This window comes from Myzus persicae, unplaced genomic scaffold, assembly GCF_001856785.1.
Source record: "Myzus persicae strain clone G006 unplaced genomic scaffold, MPER_G0061.0, whole genome shotgun sequence".
NCBI classification, from domain to species: Eukaryota; Metazoa; Arthropoda; class Insecta; order Hemiptera; family Aphididae; genus Myzus; species Myzus persicae.
This window is the reverse complement of record NW_019101352.1, coordinates 1278175-1300679: the sequence shown is the minus strand read 5'-3', so window position 1 is coordinate 1300679 and position 22505 is coordinate 1278175. Positions and strand designations below refer to the sequence as shown.

Sequence of the window (22505 nt, the reverse complement as noted above, 5' to 3'; positions counted from 1 at the left end):
GTTAAATTAAAAGGTAACACGAATTGCGTCCCGACATAATTTTTTATTTATAAATAAGTATGTTTTTATGACTTATAATTTATATTATTATGATATTATTATATTTTTACAATTATTAAATTTAAATTTTTTTTATTTAACTTGACATATCTTTATTATGGCGATATCACTTTAAGAACCCCTTACAATAATTAACCGTAGATGAAAAGGTAACACGAATTCAGGTTCGTTTACCTGTTTTGGTACGCAATTCGTGTGTACCCATGCAGGGTATGCTACCACCTCACCTGCTGGGTCTTTGCAGTTTTGTTTTCATACTCGGGGACAGCGGCCCCCTACTATCAGTATTCATAAATTTTGAACGTATATTATACAAATAATACATAAATTATCACCGTATATAATACAAATAGTATACATAAATTAACAACGTATATGGTTATAATAAATATTTTTTGAATATCCCTCGATTTATTCTCTACATATAATTTGTAAGAAAAATTAATACGGCACCATACCTTTTATTTTAAATTTGGGCACACTGTAAGCGCAGTCCATCAGTATTCAGTCAGAAACGTGTTCCAAAGTGGACAAAATCCATTATCAGTCCACCGTTACGCATGCGCCGTAAATCAATCGTGGATCAGTCGGAAACTATACTCCGGCCCATGAGAGATCAGTACCGCTATTCGACCAAAACGTGTCCGATTTCGCGCATCTCCCACGTAGCACGCGACGATTGCGGCACATAGTGGGGGAAATCGGGTTTCGCGAGGTCGCTGCTGGTCATTCTGCATGCGCGTGACGGTACTGATCTCTCGTGGGCCGGAGTACAGTACCAAATCTCGTGTTGGAAACAAACCGTTATATAATATTATGTTTTATATAATATACAGTGTTAAAAACTGTGATCTTTGATAAGGCCGCGGGGGAGCTATATTCAACAGCTATATGTAGAACACCAAACATAATTTCAAATAATATAATAATATTAACAAGCCTGATGGGCAAGTTAATATAAACAGTTTTGTAGCTGTTTCGTACATTTATTTAACAGCAATAGTAAACTTTAAAATAAATGTTTTTTGTTTGCAATGAAAAGCAGTTTGTTTTTTGATTTTATACCTGTAAATTTTGATTTAAAAATCGTGCTTATATTTGAAAATGGATATTCGGAATTTAAAAAATCAAATAACTTATCTATTGTTTGGCAAAAAATAATAACTTTGTCACTATCCTTAAACTGCTAATAATTTATATAGTTCTAAATAGGTATAGACAATTCAGAAACAATATTACAGACTCCCAAAATAATATCTTATCACTTATCATATCAGTGAAATGTATAAACAGCCCAACTCTCAGATAACAGTTCGCTGCCATTTTATTGGCAGGCACATATATTTTCCCAAACGGCCGAGTACATAATCAAACAGATCACATAATTATAAGTAAAAGACACGCTGGTTGTATCAGAAAGGTGAAAACTTACAAAAGAGCGGATGCCGACTCTGACCATTATCTACTATTCGCACAATTTAATCTCAGACTTTCAATAAAATAGAATATGGTGAAGAAAGTAACCATCGAAAAAGTAAAATATACAAAAACTAAAGGATCCTGAAGTTCAAAAGAGGTTCGTTAAAAGGGTACAAGAAAATATACAAACAAACCAGAAAAAAAAACACAAACAATGGATTCCATGTGGATCAATCTATAAGAAACAGTGCTAGTAAACATTTAGGTATTGAAAAATAAAAACGGTTGAAGAACTGTTTCAATAACGTGTACTAGGAAACGGTAGATAGTAAAGTAAGTAAAACTAGCAACCTTAAATTGCTTTCTTGAATGCGGATTGATCTACGTAAAGCTTAAACTATGATAGCTTTATACCAACGGTCCTCACTAGGATTATAGAATGGGCCAAATGTAGTTTTCGAAAATTATTAGCGGGCCGCATACATTTTTAATGATAATAATTAAAATTATAAAATTATGTATATTGTGTTATCTGTTAGGAAAGGGTATTGTAAGAAAAAAAACATGAATGACACAAATTTTTTTCTTGGATTTATAATTATAATTTTAAATGTCAATTCATAGTTTATTTTATGTAAAATGCAAATCATTCATATTATTAGCATTGTATATTAAATTTATTAATTTATTAAATTACTAGATTAATATTGATATTTTTTTAATTAAAATTAATTAATTTGATTTAATGTTGTTTTGATGTTGATGGACGGTATCTATCTGTTTCTTTTATAATCTTGTTTATGTCTACGTGTGTATTTGATGTTGACAATAGCGCACTACGTGGTGGAAATGAATAAACTTATAATCGTAGGTGCCTATTATCTGTCCAACTGGTAATTCAATACAAGTTTAAAATAGAAAGATAAAATAAATAAAAATAATAAGATAATAAGCAACGTTCATATTATTCACTGTTTATAGAATTTTGGATTTTAGAATGAACAATTTAATTTTAGTGCGGGCCTCACTCAAGTTGCTAAAGGACCGCATGAGGCCCGCGGGCTGCGTAGTGGGGACCACTGCTTTAGACACTTGAAATTTTAAGTGTCTTAATCATCTTTACCTTCTTATCCATGCAAGGTATGAAATGATTTTTTAGAATTTGTATTTTAAAATGGTGCTCACGCATGGTTTTTGAGATTTACAATGGAAACCATAATGCGAAAGCTACTTGACTGATTTTGTGAACATTTCAAATTGTTCTTATACAGATATCAGGGAAGTTAGGGAGTAGTTTGAATCATCTTCGATTCATACCAAGTATACTATGTCCATCTACAACCTGTGAGGCTGTAAATTATCCATCTGATGGATGGTTTTCACTACAAGTTATATTAATAGACTTTGAAATGTGCAGAGGGCTTATAGTTTTTTTTCAACCCTTTATGGCTTTATGTAAATAAATGAGTAGCTCTTTTCAGCTCACGGAAACAAGTTTTTTTTATTTAAATGGTTGTCAATGATAACATTATGTTAATATATCATTTAACTATATTATTAGTAAAAATATAGCGTATACATTTTCCTACAAATATGTTGTATAAAAAAAATAAATATTTTTATATCTAACCTAAAGTCATACCTGTAAAATATTTAAATATTAGCTAATTATGACCTTCGATATGCTTTTCCAAATTTATTTATGATTTACAAAGAACGCAGTACAATTAGCTTCTACAGAAAAAAGCGCTTTTCAAAGGTGAATTGATATTTTAAAAATGCAAAAAACTATTTTATAATTTATTATGCGTTACTATATAACGCTCAATATTCGCTCGTAATGCTTTTAAAATAAAATTTCAAAATTACAGATGTGGTTTTGATGCACACTGCATTGCTTTCAAGAGCCAGCTGCGCGATGTTTTCTATTATATATATGCTTTTCATGTATTATATATTTATTTATAATTTAGTTTATTGTACGTAGCTCTGTCACGTGTCACATGCAAACAAAATCTATTTGTGCTGGCCCTAGAAGCGAGACACTTAAAGTGGTGTACCCAGAAATATTTAATGCTTAAGACAAATTTATATAATTGACAAAAAAATAAAAATCATACCATTCCACACTTATGTATAAAATTATACTAAAAAATTTAATCAAATTAAATATCTTATATAATTCATATCAAACTCTTCACATATTCCTAAACATATGTACATTTACTGAAAAAATGCAAAGCATTGCCGGGTCAGCAAGTATAATTATACAATTATTAATTAAAAACGAAATAAAATCATTACGAGGTCTCACCGTGAGTTAACAACCGGCAATGAATTTAGATTTAATTGTTTAGTGTATTGAACTATTTCTTTGAAATATATCGCAATATTATTAAATATAATTTATTATAGATAAAAGTAATAAAAGTGAATATCCGTCAACTTTATTGTTTCGAGCCGATATCGCGATATTTCGATAATTATTTTTAGATAACGATATCGAAATTATGCGGAAAATGCCCACGATATAGACATCATATCGAATTATCGATACGTTGGCCAACACTAATATTTATATGCGAGTCAGAATTAGAAGTTTTATTGCATTTTTTGATTATTTTTAATTTTTAGAGGATTCAACACTAATGTTCTTTTGCAGAAAAATCCACCTATACACGTTCCAATGCACTAACTTGAGTTGAACACCAATAATAATTTTGAAAATAGATTTCGTTTAGTTGTTAATTCAATTTTAAATCCTTCAAGCCACATTTTAGGTTCATCGTTCATAAGTAAAAAACGTATCATTGAATTCAAATTTAACACATCCATTACTGCAGTCAGGTGTACATGTGTACAGCACAGCGGTACCCACGACTGGCCTGTTTTTTTTAATTTATAGTCCTTTGTGATATTATTAGTTCTCCCATACCCACGTTTTGCGTTATTATGAAGTTTCTATATAAATTCAGAGCGAGAACATAATATAGGTTCCTTTTTCGTTTGAATACCTAATTAAGTTATTATAGATTTGTATAATATGTTAGTCTAGTGGCGTGGCGTGTGTTGTGACTTACCCCCCCCCCCAACTCACCAAAGTTTATTTAGTTATGATTTTTAAATTTTTTTTTAACATCTAAATAAAATAAAATATTTTATTTCTATATCAAATCGATTCTTCTTTTTTTTTTGTGAAATCATCAGTTACATCGCCACGGCATTTGATCCAACTGATTTTAATTGTATTTTTTTAATACTGTTAAAATTGTAATTACCTGAAGAACCCATTTTTTTAAAAAATAGGTTTATTATAAAAACGTAGAGCTATACAGACGCTCGACGCATTTGTGTTCGATTATGACTTATGAGAGATGCTTACCAACTGTGTGATATACGTCCCTTCCTATGGCGCTTTGCCTATCACTTTATAGGCTCTCTTAAGCAGTTTCGATTCGCATTGCATATTTAAAGTATGACGATGAGCGACGGTGTTGGGTGGTGGGTCGGCGGCCTGTATACCCTACCAGGCCGCATATAAGCAAAGCGTACATTGTTAGAGAACCCAATGAAAATGCTGTTCTACGATTGGCTCTAATCCCAATGAGATAACGACTTCGCTATCAATTATCAGATTCTGTTCTGATTTTCTGAGGTTTGAATGTTTCTATAGACTAGACCATAGACATACCAATGTTTATTTGTATATGGACTACATCCATTTAGCATTAACCCATTTCCAAGAGTGTCATATTATGTAATGCAATAGGTATATAAATATACCTAGCAAATAAATATATCAATTTTAAATTTAATATCAAATTTTTATTTCAGGATAAAACATTGTTTCAAACAAAATATGTTGGTTGTGTCAACTAAAAATAAAAAATAATAGAAATAATTGTCTGTAAAAATCAAAGAATAAATAAATATAAAAAAAGAATTAAAAATTCAAGTCCTTTAGGTAATTATTAAAAAAAAAATAATTGTTATTCATATCGACAAATAATATAACATATTGTACCACTGATCAATCTGCAAAAATCAAAAAAAATAAATTTATATATATTAAATAATAGTTAAAATATTTGTCCTTAAAAAAAATACATATATATATATATATACATATATTACGTCTATTAATAGTGTAAAATATATTCATATTGAATATTACAACTTTAAAAAGGTCCATGACTTTTAGCATTTGTTTGGTTTAAGTTTATGTTCAACCCTAGGTTTCGTTTTTTTCTTTTCCCCATAGTCTTTTCTCCTGATGGAGGTCGGCCTGCTAATAATCGTTTACTGCCTTTTGTGACTTTTGCAGACCTCCTTGCGATTGACGTTGGTTGAACTTTTATCATAGCACCATCTCTTCTTTTTAATGCAACCTGTTTACCAGCAGTGTGTAAAAAAGTTTCCCATTGTCCTTCGGTTTTAATTTTTTTTAGACGTTCTTCTAATTTCAAAATACCACTTGAAGATGAACCAAAATTTTCATGACAATTATTCATCATTTTTAATAAATTTTCAAACATCGTTTTTTTATCTGCATCATCATCATTTTCAATTCTAGATGTGCTAGGTCTATTTTCTTCAGTATTACAGCTTTCATTACATAGTACATTATTTTCAACTTCTTTAATAGTTTCAATTTCGACATAATTAATTGGACCATTATTTTCTTTTAAGAATGGTTCATAAAATGATTCATCCAAAACTTTATCTCCATATGCAATTTTAGCTATGTTGAATCGATCTGTGGGAGTTATAACTGGACAATATTCAGACTTAACACCAAAATATTTATAAACCGCACATTGGTGTTTACAAAATGTTCCAGTTAGAGCAGCTGAACAAGAACAAAGTCCACTGTTAGTGTCAACATAGTACATTAAGCCACTTTCTTCTTCACTCGGAACTAAAAACTCGTCATCACTTTCTTGAATAATCATTTCTTTTTTTAAATAAGTAGTTTTTTTAATCATTTTTTGTAGAAATAACCTGGACGATGAATTTCTACTGTCTGAAAATTCCCTTAATCTATGTTTGTAATAGTTTTCTAAGGCAGTACATGTTAAATCAATTAGAGCTAAAACATTATAAGCCTTTACCCTACATAATACATGGTCTTTGAACAGCCTTACAGCGACCTCACAATAGTTATTTGTGACATGACCTCTTGAAGTGTGATCTCTAAAACATAAACACCATTTTTGTCTATAACTCCAATAATTTTGAATATAGCTTATCCAATTTGGACAGTCGAGATTTTTTTCAGTTGACTTTAAATAAGCATGTTCTGCATCAACGATTGATTCAGAGTACAAGATGGTTCGAAATTCTTTTATAAGTATTTTACGTTTTTCCAATGGTATATTATGTTTCGAATCCCACAACCAACGCCAAACAGCCTGTAGAACATGAAATACACAAAGTAATGTAGAACTTTTTGGCCAAATATAGTTAATAGCATTAATTTCTGCTGCACTTTGGTCTGTGATAAAAATATTAGGAAATCCCTGACCACAAAAGCTTTCAGGAACAGCTTCTTTTAATAATGAAAATCCTTGACAGTAAGATTCATATGTTTGACCTTTCGTAACTATTATTGCCAAAGGAATAGCTCCAGCTGCACTGGGACACATAATAAAAGTTATGGCATGGTTTAATGGATCACATGCACTGGTGCTATCAACAAATATAATTTCTTTTGCAAAATTTAACTGGTGAGCTCTTTTCATGATTGGTGTAATTATAATTATACCAAATGGGTTTTCTCTAAATAAAACTGTGGTGCCACTTTCTTCATATACCTTCTGTTTTTCTTTAATTTTCTAAAAAAATGTATGTTTATTAGTTTCCAACAATAAATTGATCAATAAAATGTTTAAATGACTTACCTCAATTAATCCATCACCAGTACGAGGACCCAAGTTCAAATCTCTCCAAATGTCGTGCCAATGACGAATTGTACGGTAACAGGGATTTATGCAACCATTAGCTAATGTTTCTAGTTTAAAATCTTCTTTCAACTCTAACAATTGTTCGTGATATTTTTGAGCTTCAGCTATACCCATACCATTGTCAAAATACTCAAAAAACAAATTTTTTACATCATTATTAGCTGGTAAATATCTAAGGCTTTCTGCTGTGTTGATGCTATGTGTATGGTTGTTATAAATTTTTATACAACCCATTAAACCTTTCTGTAAGAAGCAATAATAGTTTTAATTTATCAATAAGAAACAATAATTTATGTATAATATTATTTTAAATATTGAAAACTTATTAATATAATAACAAAGTACCCAATTTTTTACAATGCTGTATACAATTGTACATTTATACTGTAAAAGCAACAAAAAGTAACATAATGCAATAGAACATAAAGACTACTGTCTCCCTGATGGATGTACACCATTCAATGAGTCTTCAGCCGAGTTCTTGCTCAAATGTACATTATAATTTATAAATTATCACTACAAACATATTAATTATTGTTTTGACCACCTTCCTTGTTGACCCAATGGAAGACTATCCAAAGTCAAAGTCTGTCGAGTTAATGAACAAATCTGAATAAAAACATATTATAACTTATAAGTTATAACAAAAAATAAGTACATGCTTAGACATACAGTGATCTACTTGCATGGCATACAGAGAAAACAAACATACTTACCCTATTTTTACACTTTTTTTATAAAAATATATAAACTCTGATTTTTGGAATTTTTAAATTTATTTGAAACCCATATTTTGAAATACAGGAAATTTTTTCTACCCGTACTTTTTTTATTGATTTTGTGACAATACAAACTTTTGTTTTTTCAAATAAGACACTCCCTAGTCCCTATCCCCTTTTACTTTTAATTATTCAGCAGATGTTATGTTTTAAAAATTCTGATGTATTTAAATCAAAATTTAAAAGATTACTTTTTGAGTTACATAAATTTGTGCTTTGTGCACTAAGGATAATAAGTCTATGGTAATGGGTTAAGTAGATATGGGGGCTTAGATGATTTGTAAAACTGATCAAGTACAATAAAAACCACATCTAATAAAACATAAAGTTTGTATTTTTGTAAAACCATATTTAAAGATTATTATCCTATGTATAAACATTTTAATAACTACTTATTAGAACTTTTATCTAGATACATCCACATTTTCAAGAAAATTACCTGCTAAATAATTTACAGTAAAAAAGGGGGGTTCATACAAACATGTAATTACACAAAAAATCACCAACTCCAAAAAAATTCCTAAAACACAAATCAAAACATTCATTATACCAGCCAAATATATACATATATATTATATATTGCTTATACTACCTTTATAAATGGGTCTTTTTTTTTGGTTGCAGTAGTATTAAGTTTTATTGTTATATCAATTGTAGCTGGGCAATTCGCATTTTTAGATAATCCTTTTTTATTCACATCTGGTTTTTTAAAACTACTATGTTGGCACACAAACTTTTTACTAAATGGAAATAATTATTCATTTTAATAGGTACGTATTATAATATTTGAGGAAAAGACCTTACGAGCACACAATTCGTTGGCCATTCGGAATACTGGAGCGATAGTTCCAATGAGTAAAATTCAACTCCCCAAATTCAGAAACCCAATTATTAATATCTTCCATACATTTTAGGTTTGAACGGATGTTAAAGGTATTCCCAATTTCTCCAACAATTTCATTTGTATATTTTGTTGGAAATATCATTTTCGGTTTTTATTAATTTAAATTAAATTATTTAAAGTTAAAAGTTAAAACGTCTTAACAACATTCAAAATTCAGAACAAAACTTGATAACTGATAACAGATAATTGATAATTCAGGTCGTTATCTCATTGGGATTAGAGCCAATCGTAGAACAGCATTTTCATTGGGTTCTCTAACAATGTACGCTTTGCTTATATGCTACCAGCATAGGCCTACCGTACCATTGTGTTACCCATCTTAAAAATAACTGATAGATTTTTTAAAATCAATTATTTGACTTAATTTTAATCAAAAAAACTTTTTTTTTCACGTGTAAGCATGTGCGCTTCGCCCCTGGTCTAATGTCTTAATATTTTTTAGTCGGGATTCGCCCACATACATGTGACAAATCATCTAGGTTTTCAATAAACCAATACTACTACACTAAATTATTTTTGATTAAAATTAGTACTACCCAGCAGCAGTAGGTAAAATATAGGAAAAATGTTATGCACTCTGTTTTTCTAAAAAAATATAGGTAAGAAGGTCCAAGGATGGTATATTAACCATAGTTTATTACTTGACATGTAGGTACTTACCCGTTACCGCAACTTTATAAATTATAATATTAATATATATGTATGTAAATTATAAATAGTGCATGTAATCAAAATTTTCTGGAAATAGATATCTATTTCATATGATCTTTGGTTATGACATACCAGTCGTTTTTTAAGTGGAAACTACTATTTTACATTTAAGAAATTAGCTTTTCGTGAAAATATGGTCATCAAAAAATATTTTTATCCAAAGTTGAAAAAATATTCTAGAAATCTGTATAATGTATAAAAATTAATGTTTGTTCGCTTGCTTATTTTCTATGTACTCAAAAACTAATAAACAGTTTTTATTAAAAGTTATATGAATCGATTCCTGTAGCTTATTTTTTGTCCCCTACAAGTTGCTATATAGGCTGGTTAACTATGGCTGGCTAACAGATGAATTTACTTTGGCTCAAGTAAATCGAATATATTTTTGTTTATTTAAGTGGCTGTCATTGATTACCAATTAAATTACTATTATAATTATAAGTAAAAATATGATAGGTATGTGAACATGTTTACAATTTGTTTAAATTTACAATGATTACTTTTACGTTTTGCAATCAATTTTTGTTTTCTTATACTGTATTTACGTCGGCTTTTAAGCATTCGTTGAATTTGTCTTCAATTTGTTGTGTTTACATAGGCGAGCGAACGGGGTATGCAGGGTATGCCCTCGCATACCCAGCGGCCAGATGCGGGGGCATATGAACAATGTCTCAGTTCATAATTTTGAATTATACAATTTGAGTTATAAAATGGTAACGCGATATCGATATGGAGTATGGGCGTGTTTTGAGAGTCATTTTGGACGGTTCTCAATAATAGGAAATATGGGTTTTATTTTTAGTGTAGGTAGGTATTTACTTTTTATATTTTCCTAGAAATGACGATGATTATTTATATCGTGACATTATTTAACTTACGGATGTCTAAATACCACGGTTTAAGATATACCTACCTTTAATATATCTAAATACATTTTTAACCGTGCTAAATACTGATAATATTAATATAATATAAATATAATATAATATATTATGTTTATAATAGTTGAGTAGTTTATACTATAGAATATAATAGACGCGACAGTCAAATTTGATAAAAATATCTTTACCACGCGTTTGTAATCAAATTGCCTATCCACCCATTCAGGGCCGTAACTACGGGGGGGGGAGGGGTTCAACCCCCCCCCCCTTTTGAAAAATAGAAAATTTAAAAATTTCTAGTTTATTCTAAAATTTAAAAAAAAAATTTTAAACCATTTTTTTTTTTAACTGAATAAATAATAAATACTTTATACATCTATATTATGATCGATTTATGAATGTATATATTTATAGTATAGTGCTCAAGGTGGCAAGGTGTATGATAGCGTAAACGTATCTTCTCGTCGAATTACGGAGCCTTTTGTACACGTAGAACGGTCATAACTCATAGATAGAGGGCACTTTTCGTGTGTGACTTGTGACTGCACAATATTAATATTATATATTATATTTATATAAATATAATATATATACAATAATATAATTATAATATATACTATACTGACATATTGTGAATTTTTTTTTTTTTCCCGTTTGAACCGACAGCAGAGGAGGATCTGTGTGAACACTACTACTCCTAACATATTGTGAATTACTGCAGTATGTTTGACCGGTGTTACTACAACAGCTACTCTATAGGCAAGGCCAGTCTATTAATAAAACGATTTATGGTGTTCCCGGTTAAACTGATATCACTGATATAACAGTCACAATTTTGTATTATGTGTTACACACTTACACACTATACGTCTATACAGTGTAATATTTAATATTGTGTTGCCGCTTGTGAGACGTTTTTACTTTTACTGTGAATTATGATGTGTAACTGAATTTTCAATTTTCAATTTTAATACCTACATTCATTATTTGTAATTCATTTTGTTTTAAAATATGGATCGCTACTTAATTAAAAAAAGACCCAACGAAATGGTTAGGTTTATCCTCTATAAAATTTCTATCTATGGAACTGAACCTCCCCATAGAAAATTCTTAGCTACGGCCCTGCACCCATTGGAGAGAAGGCTTGAATTACAACAATTATGTATAATGTTTAGAATTGTTTATTTAAACATTTTTGTAAAAAAAAAATACTTTTAATCGAAAAAAGATGAAAAACCTATTTTTTCTCATATAAAGTAGTGACCATAAGTTTATAGTACAAAGTCATGAACATTAATTTTATATCGGGGGGGGGGTACATTTTATCAACCGCATACTCTGCGAACAAAGTCTGCGCACGCCTATGTGTGTTTATATATACCACTTTGTTCAGAATAATTCTGAGTATGTCTTAATTATTAAGACACGTCCAATCATAAAATTAATCATTGTATTTGTGTTTGTATTCTATGTCTTAACTGAAGCAAAAAGGAAAACTATAAAAAGATAGATTTACTTTAACCCGGTAAAAGTTCAGCTAGTATATTTTATGAATTATGTTTTTTTTTTTTTTATTTAATGAGATTTTAATATTAAATTATGATATCTGGACAATTACAATTTATATAAGTACATGCTATTTGTAAAGCTCACACTATTAAATTTGTGGGCCTGATTGTCTTATAAAATTTAGTATGTGTATAATTAGCTTAATATTGTTGGTTGAGAGGGCGTTAGTAAGGGAAAATTTAAACCGAAGGTGGAAAAGAGACTTTTTAACCGACATCTTTGGATTGAGAGAGAAGGGCAATTCAAGAGTAGGTGTTGGAAATCACAGTAATCACTACCGCAGTTGGGTAGGGGACAATACATACTGCTGTTGAGTCTCAATTTAAAAGAATGGTGTGGTTGTAGGCTGTGGCCGGTGCGTAATCTGGTGAATTTGGTTATGGCTGCGCGGCTCATACACATGTTTTAATTGCAACCAGGATATCAAAGAATAGTGGTCCCCTGACGTGGTTAGAACGTTTCCTATAAAATTATATATTATACAATGCGTTACGAAGAGAAGTTACTGGCCGACGTCATTATACGATAGTATTTTTATACCTTAATATTTATGAAAAACCCCTTTGAATGAAAGGGGTTCTAACCCTTTTATTTTTTTAATAAGGGAAATTAAAATTTTTTATAAACAAAACTGAACCTACTTTACAAATGCTGATATATCATCAAAACTTTATAACTTTTCATAGTTATTCTTTTTTAGATTCTGAGCGGAGCGATGAATGTATTGATTTTACAATGATGAGTGTTTTTATATTTATTTTTTTTTTGGGGTGTCTGTCAACACGGTTTCTTGCAGTGAAAGTGCTTCGATTTTCTGAAATAGGTAGCATCGTTTCTGGTAGGAAAGTGAATTTAGTCGGTGCATTCGGGAGGTCAAAATTTGAAATTCCCAATAGTTTTCAAAAGCAACAGGAAAAACAAACAATAAAGTAAGGAGAACGGAAAATTTTCGCATAACCATTTTTTCAAAAAATTGGTTTTTTCATATTTAGTGTAACTCTAGTAAAAATGACCGTAAATACATGAAGTTTTTACTGAATATTTGTGTGAGCATTAATGTAGTCATTTGAAGCAATTTAAAAGATCTTTAGACATTTGAAATGTACACCAAATGTTTATTTCACCAATTCATATATACTTCATAGAATTAATTCAAAATATTTTGACTCGTTTTAAGCTGTTGACAGACATTTTCAATTTTCATATTTTTTTCATAAATATCAAATTTAAAATTTAAAATGATTTTGTAGTTAAAAATGTATCTTAATTTTTAATTTTTATAGCTAAAGATTGAACATTTTAAACAAGGTTCTGCTTAAGCAGTTTTTTCCACAACTAAGAAATCTAAAAATATATATGAATAGTTATTTTTTACAGATATTTTTAGTTTAAATTTGAAAAAAATTGCACATCAACACAAAGAATAACGTTTATCATTTTGTTATTCTGTTCCAAAACTGCCCAATTTTACATTTTTTTATTTGATCTATGATTATAATTTGTACACTCCTGGTTCAATAGTTTAAGTCAGTGATACCACACTCAAATAGCTTTAAAATTAAAAAAAAGCGGGTAAGTGGACGTTGATCTGCTGTACAGTGTACATTAAGTATATATTATAATGTAGACCGTTCAGGTACTTCGCCGCAACTACCACTTCTCTCCATCTATCTCTGTCCGTGGTTAGCTCTTCGCCGTTCAAAATTCCCAGCATATCGAAGTCTTTATGGAGGGTCTACGCATCTTTGTCTGGAGGCCGAGTGGTCTTTTGCTCTTCGGCTTCCAGTAGGTGAGAGGTGACTTGACCAATTATCTGCTCTAGGCCTCGCCATACATGCCCTGCCCAGCTTATCCTTTTGCTTTTCATAGTAGCTATATTATGTCCGGATCCTCTGACATGTTTATCACCTCTTCATTCTTTCTTCGCTCATATTCTCTCGTGTTTTGGTTTCTTCCGGGACCAAAAATTTGCCGTAACACCTTTCTTTCAAATCTTGCTAGGTTTTGCTCGTCTGTTTTGGTCGTGGCCCAGGGTTATATTGCTATAACTTATTTTTATTACTGGTTTCAAAGAATTGGCGAGGACTGTACATTATATGAGTTTAGGTTAGTAACAAAGTAATAATATAGGAATATAAAATATTCCTTTTTCTTGAAAACATTAATTGTTGCCCGGGCGTATTGTATAGGCAAAATATGGACATTACCGCAGTGTTCAATAATCGATGGCCATCATTGCATTTTAGCTTATTGGCATTTGGGTGTTTCGTGTATGATACGTATGACGCATACGTGTAATGTGAATCTGATACTATGTACACAGTCAAATATGAGAATATTCAAACATAACGTGAAGTCGATAAGATGACAATATAATTTAAACAATAATACACTTTTTCAACTGTCTACGAAAACTATTATTTGCATTACAACAGAAATAGTTTTAGGTAAAATCATAAAATAGTGATAAGGATACGGCGATACGCTGAACATTAAAGAATTATATGACAGACGAAATATAGTATCTATAGCAGTTATTCGTTATTAGTTAGGTACATTTTCATTTTGTTGTTCAATATTAAAAAAGCGGGTAAGTGGATGTCGCTCTGCTGTATATTAGGTGTCTAGGAGGAGGTCGCTGTAATAGATGGTATTAAATTTGAATAAAAACGATTCTGAGCGAAGACGGTATGTCAGTTTAGGATATTTTTGGTTGTTATAACTTTTTATTAATATGGTAGACACTAGACTGTAAGTATTGAATTAATATTATTCTTAAATTATCAGTGATGCTGGAAAAATATTAAATATACCTATGTAAAATTGGGTTGTTTTGGAACCGAATTACAATAAAATGATAAACGTTATTCCTTGTGTTAATATGCAATTTTATCCACATTTAAACTTAAAATGTCTGTAAAAAATAACTGTTATCATATATTTTATAAATTTATTAGTTATGGAAAAAACTGCTTAAGTATAACCTTGTTTTACATTTTCAATTCTTAGCTATAAAAATTGAACATTTTATACATTTTTAAATACAAAATCATTTTAAATTTTCAACTTCATAAATATTATCAACATTTGAACTTTAAATGCTTATAAATAAAGTCGCGCCTATGTATTTTTTATATTTTTCAACTGCTATCGTAACAAGTTATCAAGTGTCTTGCATTACATTTTCATGTTTTTTGACCCAACCAATACAATTTTATTGACATTTAAAGAAGAAAAAAGGAAATTGGAAATGTCCTTCGACAGTCTAAAAAGAGTCGAAATATTTTGAACTTTTTATCAAGTATATGAGTTGATGAAATACACATTTGATGTACATTTCAATTGTTTACAGTAATTCGTTTTTGAATTACAACAAAATAAGAAAATCACTACAAGAGAAATCGAGTGAATAACCAATGTTGTAAAAATGTCAACTTCAAACGCTCAAAAAAATTTAATTTGACTTTCCGAAAGAAATTTTTTTTGAAAAAAGTAGACAAACTTGTAAGGAATCTTGTATTCAATTTTAAAATGTAAGATATAAATAGAACAATTTTATGAATTTCTAACTAAATATAATTTGCAAATTTTCATGATTGTTATGAATTTTGTCAAAATTCTAAGTTTAAGCGCTCATAATAAATGATTGTGGATCTACGCTCATTTTTTTTAATGTCCATTTACAACAAATTACGACGAACCTTGTATTACATTTTCAAGTTTTTTGATGAGGGAAAATTTTTTTATCAACTTGGGTTTAAAGAAAACAAATAATCGAAAATTTAATTTGCCTATAAATAGTTCAACACAAATCAAAATATTTTGAAAAGTTTATGGTGAATAGAAAATGCTTTCACAAATATACAGTAAAAATTTCATGTATCTACTGTAATTTTTGTTAGAGTTACACTAAAAACCAAAATCGATTTCTTCGGAAAATGATTTTGCGTTAAATGTCCCGTTTTTCCTTAAGTTTTGACCTCCCGAATGCACCAACTAGATTCACTTTCCTACCATCAAAGTTGCTGTCCAAGAAAATCGAAGCACTTTTACTGTAAGAAACCGTGATGACAGCCACAAAAAAAATACACATCATTGTAAAATTATATATTCATCGCTCCGCTCAAAATCTAATATAAGAGAGTTGGACCCTCTTTAAATGGTTTTTTTTATTAAATAACTTAGCGTATACTATCCTGTCATGCCGGTCTGTCACTTTCCTTATATTGTATTTATAAATATATTATGTTATCATTTTTTTTTTAGCAAGATGATTATGGTAAGGATATAGAAATACCGTCCATTACGACGATTGAAACTTTTATAACTAGTATTATAACTATTATATAGACAAAACTAGATAAAACTCTTATATAAATTTATGTAGCTTTTTTTTATTAGATAAAATAGAATATTAAAAATCTGTGATTTATATACATTTAATAAGTAAATTTGATAATAATAAAGGAGCAACATGAATGGCGTGAGGAGAGAGGCCCACCGGTGTGGATACCCTCTAGCTTGGGGGAGTCTTATTTTTTTAATTAGTGCAGTTCGGGATTCAGGAGATCGCGACACCAGTGTTTTTTAGTCGACGTGTGGGGGGGGGGGGTTATATGTAGCTTTTATATTTCATTTATGTCGATTTTAGCCGAAAACTCTGTAGTCATAGGCTCATATAACTTGCCATCGTCAGAACACCGCGATAACTTTCAAACAATACGAGTAGGAACGTTTACGCTTTTACATTTGGGTCTTACAAGTATTGAAGTATATTATTAATATCGAACATCAAAAGTGGGTGTCTGTAAAAAGCATTGCTCAGAAAAAAGAAAAATGAACTTAAAAAAAGATATCGACAATAATACTATAAAAAAATAATTGGGCTATGAGTTTAAACCTTTAAATAACGACACAAAAAAATATATTGTAGATATTTGAAAGTTTATATCGAAAATAATGTATTACTCTCCATATATATCTACAAAAACTATTGCAATAATTGTATGACTGAAAAAAACTCTCTAAACTAGCTCGTAAAAAACAAATACTGAACAAGCAGTTTTTAGGAAAACTTAACAAATTTAATAATTTTGTGTTCTAATAGTGACAATAAATACCAAGAAAATAATTTAAGTTGCCTTTCCAAAAAACAAGAAAAAACTTATTTGTAAAAAGAAAATATATGTATTTAAAAAGTACCAATGTAATATATTTTCTTTAAATATTATATTTGTTTTACTAGACAATTTGTGTAATCTGTTTTACTTAATGAACGTAGTTAAGCAAGCTGAAAACAAAGGTGGAGTCAAAATTTGGCGCTCGTACTTATAGTTATAATTATTTGAAGTCCGAGACGGCGAGACCAGCCCAAGGTAGTAGTTTTACATAACAAGTTAAGATATTATATGTTGTCGATTTTAGTTGTCTGCTCAATGACAACATAAGATTAAGTATTATTATTATCTTATTATTGTAGGTTATGTTTTTATATATTAAAAGTAATTTTTTAAGATATCTTTAAGATTTGGGAGTGTCGTACCCCTGATATGAGATACAAGTTTATTCCTGGTATATTGTTTGTGAATTGAATTTGAAATGTTGGTTGAACCGAGTCACTGAGTTGCCAAATCTATTGAAACACTGATTCGACTAGTTAAATTCGTTGCAAAATTCGAATAGTTCATCAACTACACATCCCTAAGAAATATCTCGTACACAGTCACACGTCTCGTGATTTTCAATAATGTATTAAATAATTATTAATTATAAGAGCAATGGTTGTTTTATATTGTGACGAGTTCATGTCCAAGAAAGTGGAGCGAGCAATCAGTGATCACGGCTGGTGTATGACATTTATATTGCATATCATAACTTATAAACTAAACCCGAGAGCCAAATTCTGACTTTACCATCGTTTTCAGTATGCGTAACTTTATACGTTAAAATAATAAATAAAAAGTGTCTGGTTAAGTTAAAAAGTTTCATTTTTAACGTTATAGACGATCTGATATCGATTTCATAAATATTTCGATAACACGGGTGGATGCGGCATAAACATATTATACGCATGTCTGCAGCCATTGGATGACTGAAATTATTGTATTCTAGTAGTTTTTATATATTTTTTGAGAATTGAATATTAGACGCTTGAGATAAAAATTAATATAAGTAATACGTTACACATGTACGTAATTAAACATTATTTATTAGATTAATAAAATGCATTAAGATAAAAGTTTAAGAAAGAATATTTACCAATATTACATTTGGTGAACATAAATTATTAGATAAATAATACTAGGTAAAAAAAAAATAATAAAATACGTGTAGCAAGTGTTTATCACTCACGATTTATTTTATTTTCTTAAAAGGTACACGAAACGGCATTGTTTTGGTAAAAAGATATAAAATATAAGTATACACAATGTAAAATATAAACGTATTTAGTATACGTTATAGAGATCATAACAATATATGTATATTATTATATACACAGGACTGTAGCGATGCGAGGGCGAGAGGTGCCTACGCCCCGGGCGCAATTCTTAGGGGGGCACAACAATTAAAAACTTGGATTTTATGCTAAAAAATACAACAGTCGATGTTGTATAATTTATTAATAAAAACTTCAATATCTTTTATTCTAATAATTGAAGAAATTGTTGAAAATCAAATCTAATAATTAAAATATTTTTATATAAAAGTAGGTAGGTATCTACTACGCCAATAATTAGTTTGATAATAAATACAATCGATCTATGTACAGAAAGTTCTTACACTTAAATAATTATTTTATAGTCTATACATTAGGTATGTCCGTTGTTCGCACCCAATACGATAATGCTATAATAATATGTTTTAACTTATACAATTTGATACAGTCTCACAGACCAGTTATTATGTTCTACTGTGTACTTTATAGGAATAAAATAAACATAAACATATGCGTAATATATGCTCTATATTATGTATATTGAGATTAATTAAAGATGATAAACGTATACAACGATTATAAATTTCATCTATTTTTATTTCAAAATCATTCCAATTAATGCAAATTTAGATTGTAATGTCTCATGTTTACTGAGTATTATTAACGAATCTAGGAAAAAAAGACCAAGGAAAAAAAGAACAAGTAAAAAAGAACAAAGGAAAAAAAGAACACGGAAAAAAGAACAACTTTTAGAAATTTTAAACAGTGTCCCACTAATCAATATTTTTTAAAACAAAAATTTTAATATAATGCATAGACACTTATGCTATATTTTTGGTATTATTTATAATAAAAAAAATACGAAACATAAATGCAATAAAGCTTAGTATAATAATATAGAGTAAGATACATTTTTATTACTGGAAATGCCCTAAGTAATCCTAGTGCCCTTATAGTTGACTATTATAGGTGACCTTTTCATACTTTAGAGCTATAATTTGAGTGAACATATTTTAGTCTATTGACAGTCATTGAAGTGTTCAAGTGTTTTCATTAAATTTTTATACTTCAATTTTTTAAATACATTTGAAATGGAAATTGTTATGAAAGCAGTATCAAAAATGAAATTAATGGCTATGACATCCTGTACAAATCCAGTCGAGATTTATGCTCGAGGTGTCTCCGAGTTCGATGAACGTTCTAAATCAAAAATTTATGTTTCGTATTTTTTTTATAATAAATAATAATAATAATAATAATAATAATAAATAAGACCAAAAATATAGCATAAGTGTCTATGCATTATATTAAAATTTTTTTTTTAAAGAATATTGATTAGTGGGACACTGTTTAAAATTTTTAAAAATTGTTCTTTTTTCCGTGTTCTTTTTTTCCTTTGTTCTTTTTTTCCGTGTTCTTTTTTTCCTTGGTCTTTTTTACCGATTACCATTATTAACAGTAGCGATCGTATCTACTAAAAATTGATTATAAGTTATTAAATTTATTATTTATTACTTCATTTGTAATTTGTATTATGTCCTGTGCTCAGTCTTGGGCTCTTGAAGATTTTTATTTTACTACAGCCTTTCGTCCTTACAGATATCTATGTGATTGATGAATATTATTAATTAATTTTCACATTTTTTTTTTTTTTTTGGTAGCTATCACTATGACGACCGCCTAGATGTAACCTCCAAAATGTCGAACGCAATTTTATCATTATCGTATTTTTTTTTTAGGCTGTGATATCAAAATGTGCTTACTCATAGGGGAAGGTATTATACGTTTCACATGTTCACAGTTAACTATACATTGATTTAAACTCAGCATCGGTGAAACTCAAGAAATTATTGTAGATGTAGCAGTGATCCCATATTGATGATTATATTCTGAGATTCATTAAGATCGTCGGATTCATATAGTATGCTTCAAGAGTTATGCTTCCAGGAAATCGAAAAAAAATTTTGTAGAAAATTAATTTAATTAAACATTATATAATATATATTATATTTACTAAATTTTTATAATTCTTAGTTGGGAGGGAAAAACTGTGCAAAATAATTAATTTAATATACTTGCTTATAAATTAACATCATGTGCACTTGTACACGTTTATATTTTAATTTATAAATTTTTAGAGGATTGATTACTTTCGAATTGAATATAGGTCATCAAAAAGTTCTACCTAAATCCGGCCCTGAATTTATTACATATACGTCGATAATCGAAATCACTAATTGCCGTTCGCATTTCCTTCTGGTCGTCTTCGCTCGTAATCCTGTAGAAGTCTTTCATTAATTCTTCGTCCACTTTTAGTTCGTTGTTTCGAAAACTAATGCACTTGAAACACAAATTATCGATGATTTTTGATTTTAATAAACGATTTACAAGTGATACAACAAATTTTATGACGTTACGTCGTTACAATTAAAAAAGAAATAATGTAATATTAAATTTTGTCCTTAGTTTGACACCAAGTACGCGTAATCCTACAACAATTGAGAGCTGACCGAATGTAGCGCTCTACAGGTGTACATGTGCATTACTTGATATTCTTGCTGCACTGCTGCAGGCCGGTCGCATACATACGTATAACACCACGTGTAAATGGTCACGAAACGAACGCCTTTTGACACGATGAAAAATTATCGATACTCGAGATCGACTTATCATTAGCGTCACTAATGAACCGTGCCATGTCGGTTTTCACTACGATAATTAAGATACTATTAATTTTCCGACAAAACGGAGTTAAGTGTGTGTTTATTTATTTATATTAGACATTAGTGTGTAGCAAACATCTACACTCCGTCCATCGAGAAAACGCAACTGGGCGACCAAAACTCGTCAAATGCTGCACATTCCCACCACTACCAGCCCGAGCGTCATCCGCCGCGCTATTGCTGTTGACCACGAAGCTATCCATTCAAATACGCGACAGTTGCGTTCTCTCGCTGAAGAGTCGCTTTTTTAATATACTATTGACAAATAATTTTTAATAAAACGGTTTGTCACGCACGACACTGACGTCCGCCGCCACTTGTAGGCAATTTTTCGACAGGTTATAATAAATCTATATCTACAACAATAACGAATAGAAAATTTTGAGCTCAAACTGTGATGCGATGATTTTGAAATTTGATTTTTCAACGTGAATAAAATTATTTTTTTCACGCTTGTTATCCATTAGACTTTTTGATTAATATTTAAGATATTTGTGGTACTGCAGCAATCAAAAAAAATTACCTAATTTCACACAAGTTAACATTTATTAGTAATGAAATTATCTATTTAACTTACAGGTAAAATAAATTTAAGTCATGCAAAATAAATTGTATTAATAATTAAAACAACATAATTTTTTGTCAGATTATAAAAAGGATCACTCAAATTAAATACTAAACAAATGACAAAAACTCAATTGAATTTCTTATTCTTATAAATATAATGCCAATATTTGTAATGTTAAATTGAATAATCCTATTTATATAATATTATAATAACACAGAAGACAATTATGTTTACTAAATAATTATACATCAAGTATTGAAAAACAAATTTAATGGTAATTTAATTATTATAGGTATGACAATGTTCAAATGTAATGTAATAATTTTATTGAATTTAAAAATATTTGTAGTTTTTCACTTAAATAATTGAAAATCATTTCTAGGGAAATAATTTTGTTTTCTGATGATTCTATTGAAAAGGAAATTGATTTACATGTGTAAATTGAATATTAATATAAGTTTAAGATTGTTTTTTTAAACTTATTTATCTAGC

The 22505-nt window shown here is 29.4% G+C and overlaps 2 protein-coding genes across 3 annotated transcripts; both read right to left on the bottom strand.

Annotated features, from left to right (window-relative positions):
- Nucleotides 1-5551: 5551 nt before the first annotated feature.
- On the bottom strand, nucleotides 5552-7698 carry LOC111028731. The gene is made up of 2 exons (XM_022307472.1): nucleotides 7380-7698; nucleotides 5552-7313 (listed from the first exon to the last, which is right to left on the bottom strand). Exons 1-2 carry the CDS (start codon nucleotides 7674-7676, stop codon nucleotides 5658-5660), a joined length of 1953 nt encoding a protein of 650 aa, XP_022163164.1. The 5' UTR covers nucleotides 7677-7698; the 3' UTR covers nucleotides 5552-5657.
- A 257-nt stretch (nucleotides 7699-7955) lies between these two features.
- Nucleotides 7956-10800, bottom strand: LOC111028732. Of its 2 annotated transcripts, XR_002603930.1 has the most exons (4): nucleotides 9026-10800; nucleotides 8814-8961; nucleotides 8661-8741; nucleotides 7956-8051 (listed from the first exon to the last, which is right to left on the bottom strand). XR_002603930.1 is itself a non-coding variant. In XM_022307473.1 (3 exons), exons 1-3 carry the CDS (start codon nucleotides 9205-9207, stop codon nucleotides 8721-8723), a joined length of 351 nt encoding a protein of 116 aa, XP_022163165.1. In that variant the 5' UTR covers nucleotides 9208-10798; the 3' UTR covers nucleotides 8625-8720. The 2 variants fall into 2 exon arrangements, 1 of the variants encoding a protein (XP_022163165.1); XM_022307473.1 differs by lacking the exon at nucleotides 7956-8051 and having other exon boundaries at nucleotides 8625-8741; nucleotides 9026-10798.
- Between the last annotated feature and the right edge of the window lie 11705 nt (nucleotides 10801-22505).

Coding starts and splice junctions, on each gene's coding strand:
- LOC111028731 (XM_022307472.1), bottom strand. CDS start 7,676: ATGGGTTGTATAAAAATTTATAACAACCATACACATAGCATCAACACA. Junction 7,314..7,379: donor CTGGTGATGGATTAATTGAG/GTAAGTCATTTA, acceptor ACATTTTTTTAG/AAAATTAAAGAAAAACAGAA.
- LOC111028732 (XM_022307473.1), bottom strand. CDS start 9,207: ATGATATTTCCAACAAAATATACAAATGAAATTGTTGGAGAAATTGGG. Junction 8,962..9,025: donor GGCCAACGAATTGTGTGCTC/GTAAGGTCTTTT, acceptor ATTTCCATTTAG/TAAAAAGTTTGTGTGCCAAC. Junction 8,742..8,813: donor AAAAAGACCCATTTATAAAG/GTAGTATAAGCA, acceptor TTTGTGTTTTAG/GAATTTTTTTGGAGTTGGTG.